The sequence below is a fragment of the Anopheles darlingi genome, chromosome 2 (genome assembly GCF_943734745.1).
Source record: "Anopheles darlingi chromosome 2, idAnoDarlMG_H_01, whole genome shotgun sequence".
Lineage (NCBI taxonomy): Eukaryota > Metazoa > Arthropoda > Insecta > Diptera > Culicidae > Anopheles > Anopheles darlingi.
In genome coordinates, this window is record NC_064874.1 from 92,911,902 (window position 1) to 92,914,401 (window position 2,500).

Consider the following 2,500-nt stretch of genomic DNA (forward strand, 5'->3'; position numbering starts at 1 on the left):
ATGTCTTTATTTTTGTATTAAGGCAAAAGAGTTAAAATGATAAATGAAACAGCTTACATTGAACAACAAAGGTCTCCATTTAATCTTTTGATGCACTTTTGCTCATCTGAAGTAGAGGTGGTTGACGGGATAAATAATAGATTGCTTTAAAACATAGATAATGTTGTAATATTATGCCATTCTCTAGTGTTGGTAATGGGGGTGGTATTACTGCTTCATTTGTGCACTCACACTAGTATATTCTTGCTCAGAATTGAAGAATTTCCTACAGTTTGGAGAGATATTCGCTTTAAACAACACCCCAGTCGGCCTAGTGTCAGCTCTCTCGAGGTGCTGCATCTTACCAATGGAGGCGCCTTGTGATTCACCTTTGCGATGCATGAGGCGCGATCGATCAGTACATTTTTCTATATAAATATCCTGCTTATGACGGACGACAGAACTCTGTTGGCTTGTGCATAATGTTAACGAGATTCGTTTTGCAATCGTCTGATTGCGTCTTTCTGCAATCAACACCAGGTGGTATCTAGACGTAAACACCAATTAGTACTTCAAAACATTCGCCAGAACCTTAATATCATTAGTACGACTGTACGGATACGGAAAGTCAGGAACATTGAGAGCTCTATTGGAGGTATTGCATATACTTTTTTTTATGAAATGCAACACTGTTGTTTGGTAATAATTAAAGATGTTTCCCTTAGTGTGGACATTGTATCTGAGTAGCTTGATAGAATATACTATTCCTTCTACGCACTCTACGTCTTACGTCTAAGAAGGGTGTATCTTAGGGTATTATAGGAGAAACTCGATTACATTACAGAATCTAAATAACTAACATCTCCTATTGTAGCTGATCGTTAATAATAGTTAGTTGGGAGAATGCTACTTGGCCCGGTTTTCCCTTGTTTGTCGGAAATACTCACAGTTGTGGCTTTTATTTCTAGAAACCAAAAACAAACAAAAAAATCGCGAGTGCCCTAGTGTACAGACAACCTCTGGATGATATACGTGTGTGTACGTGTATTTCTTTTGGCATTTAAGTGTTGCCGCTAGGTTTGTGGTGTTTGGTCAATACGTTGGTTAACACAATCTTATTCTTCTACAATTTTATACATTCAAAGAAAGCCAATCGTCCTAGAGTGTATTACTGCTGTGTGAAAAATTGTGTATTATTGTGCCCGTGTGTATGTGTGTGGTTTTACGCCTTTGTTATTTTCTAAAAATTCATGGTTCGAATATCTTTCATCATTCCTTTATAAAAATAGTTTTAAATCCATCGAGCATCCCTCATTTCTCGGTATTGCTGAAAAATGGCCAGGAGTCGTCAAGCTGATCACAACTGCCTCTCTGTTTTAGTTTGTTTGCTTTTATTTAGTTTTGGTTTTGTTTGAATTTGAGTTAATTGTTTTAATAGCTTTTGTACGATTGTTTTACGTTTGTTGTTGTTCTTGTTTAAAGTTGACCAATTGTTAGAATTTGTTCATATCCGTTGTCCCTTTATCCCTCATAAACTGTATTTGTTTTTGTATGGTTTCCTGTAGTTTTTGTTTGTTATCGATTGATTCTTACCTAAGTTTAAGAGCAAATGTGCTCCTTAATCCAGTATAAATTTTATATTGTTTTTTTTCTTTCTCTCTCTCTCTCTCTCTCTCTCTCCGTTCTTTTTTCTCCCTTTCTCGCTATTTCTCTTTCTCTCTGTCTGTCTGATTTCTCTCTAACAATAGATATGGCAGGGTCCAGAGTGTTAAAGTTATCACTACTAGCCCGGCGTTCCATCACACCATTACCACCAACCCCCATCCGGTTCCGCCATCGCCATCGTCGTTTTCTGCGCGCTCCCTGACACCACCACCGTCCCTTGTCGATGAGTTTGTAATCGCAACATCATCATCATCGTCTTCGCCGGGTTTACGAGCACCGAAAGTTGTTCGAGAAGTTGGTGTAGCGTGTGTTACAGGTAGCGCTGTGGCCGAATTTGCCAGCGCCAGTCCAGCCAGAGAATCCGCGAACAGCGAAACGTCGATTCCCGATGTCGCGTCGACGATCGTCAGTAATGGACAGCGTACCGTTGGTGTCTGTGCCACGATCGCGTTCATGGACATCAAGTCAGCATCGAAAGCACATCGGGCACGACACAGGATTGCGGATCACATCCTGACGACACGGTACTACGAACCTTCATTACACCGCCAACGAACCCCATCATCGGAATGTGATGAGAATGGAGTGGATGAAATGGTGGAGGATGTGAAGAACACGGAAAACACCGCCTCTATGGTTGATCTCTCTTTAAGCACGAGAGATAATCGATCGCAAGAGAAACGCCGCATAACGGAAGCGGATGCCATAGTCAGTCGCAAGAAGACCGCCACCAGAGGCTTTGAGCGAACGAAATGTGATGATAGATTGTATACCTTTAGTATGGATAAAGATAGGCTTGGAAGCATGATCGGTGTGGCCGATGATGATGTCACATCATCAAAAACGTACGCAAGAA

The 2,500-nt window shown here is 40.8% G+C and overlaps 1 protein-coding gene across 4 annotated transcripts in view; it reads left to right on the plus strand.

Annotated features, from left to right (window-relative positions):
* LOC125959891 (protein split ends) overlaps positions 1 to 2,500 on the plus strand; it is a 67,820-nt gene that overhangs the window by 39,120 nt on the left and 26,200 nt on the right. For 3 of the 4 annotated variants that reach the window (XM_049692880.1, XM_049692882.1, XM_049692881.1), the window contains one exon: positions 1,728 to 2,500. This exon is cut by the window's right edge and continues 370 nt beyond it. The exons of the other annotated variant lie outside the window; for it this stretch is intronic. In XM_049692880.1, coding sequence (XP_049548837.1) covers positions 1,728 to 2,500 — 773 coding nt within the window. The remainder of the gene's footprint in view (positions 1 to 1,727) is intronic. 4 annotated transcript variants of the gene reach the window in all.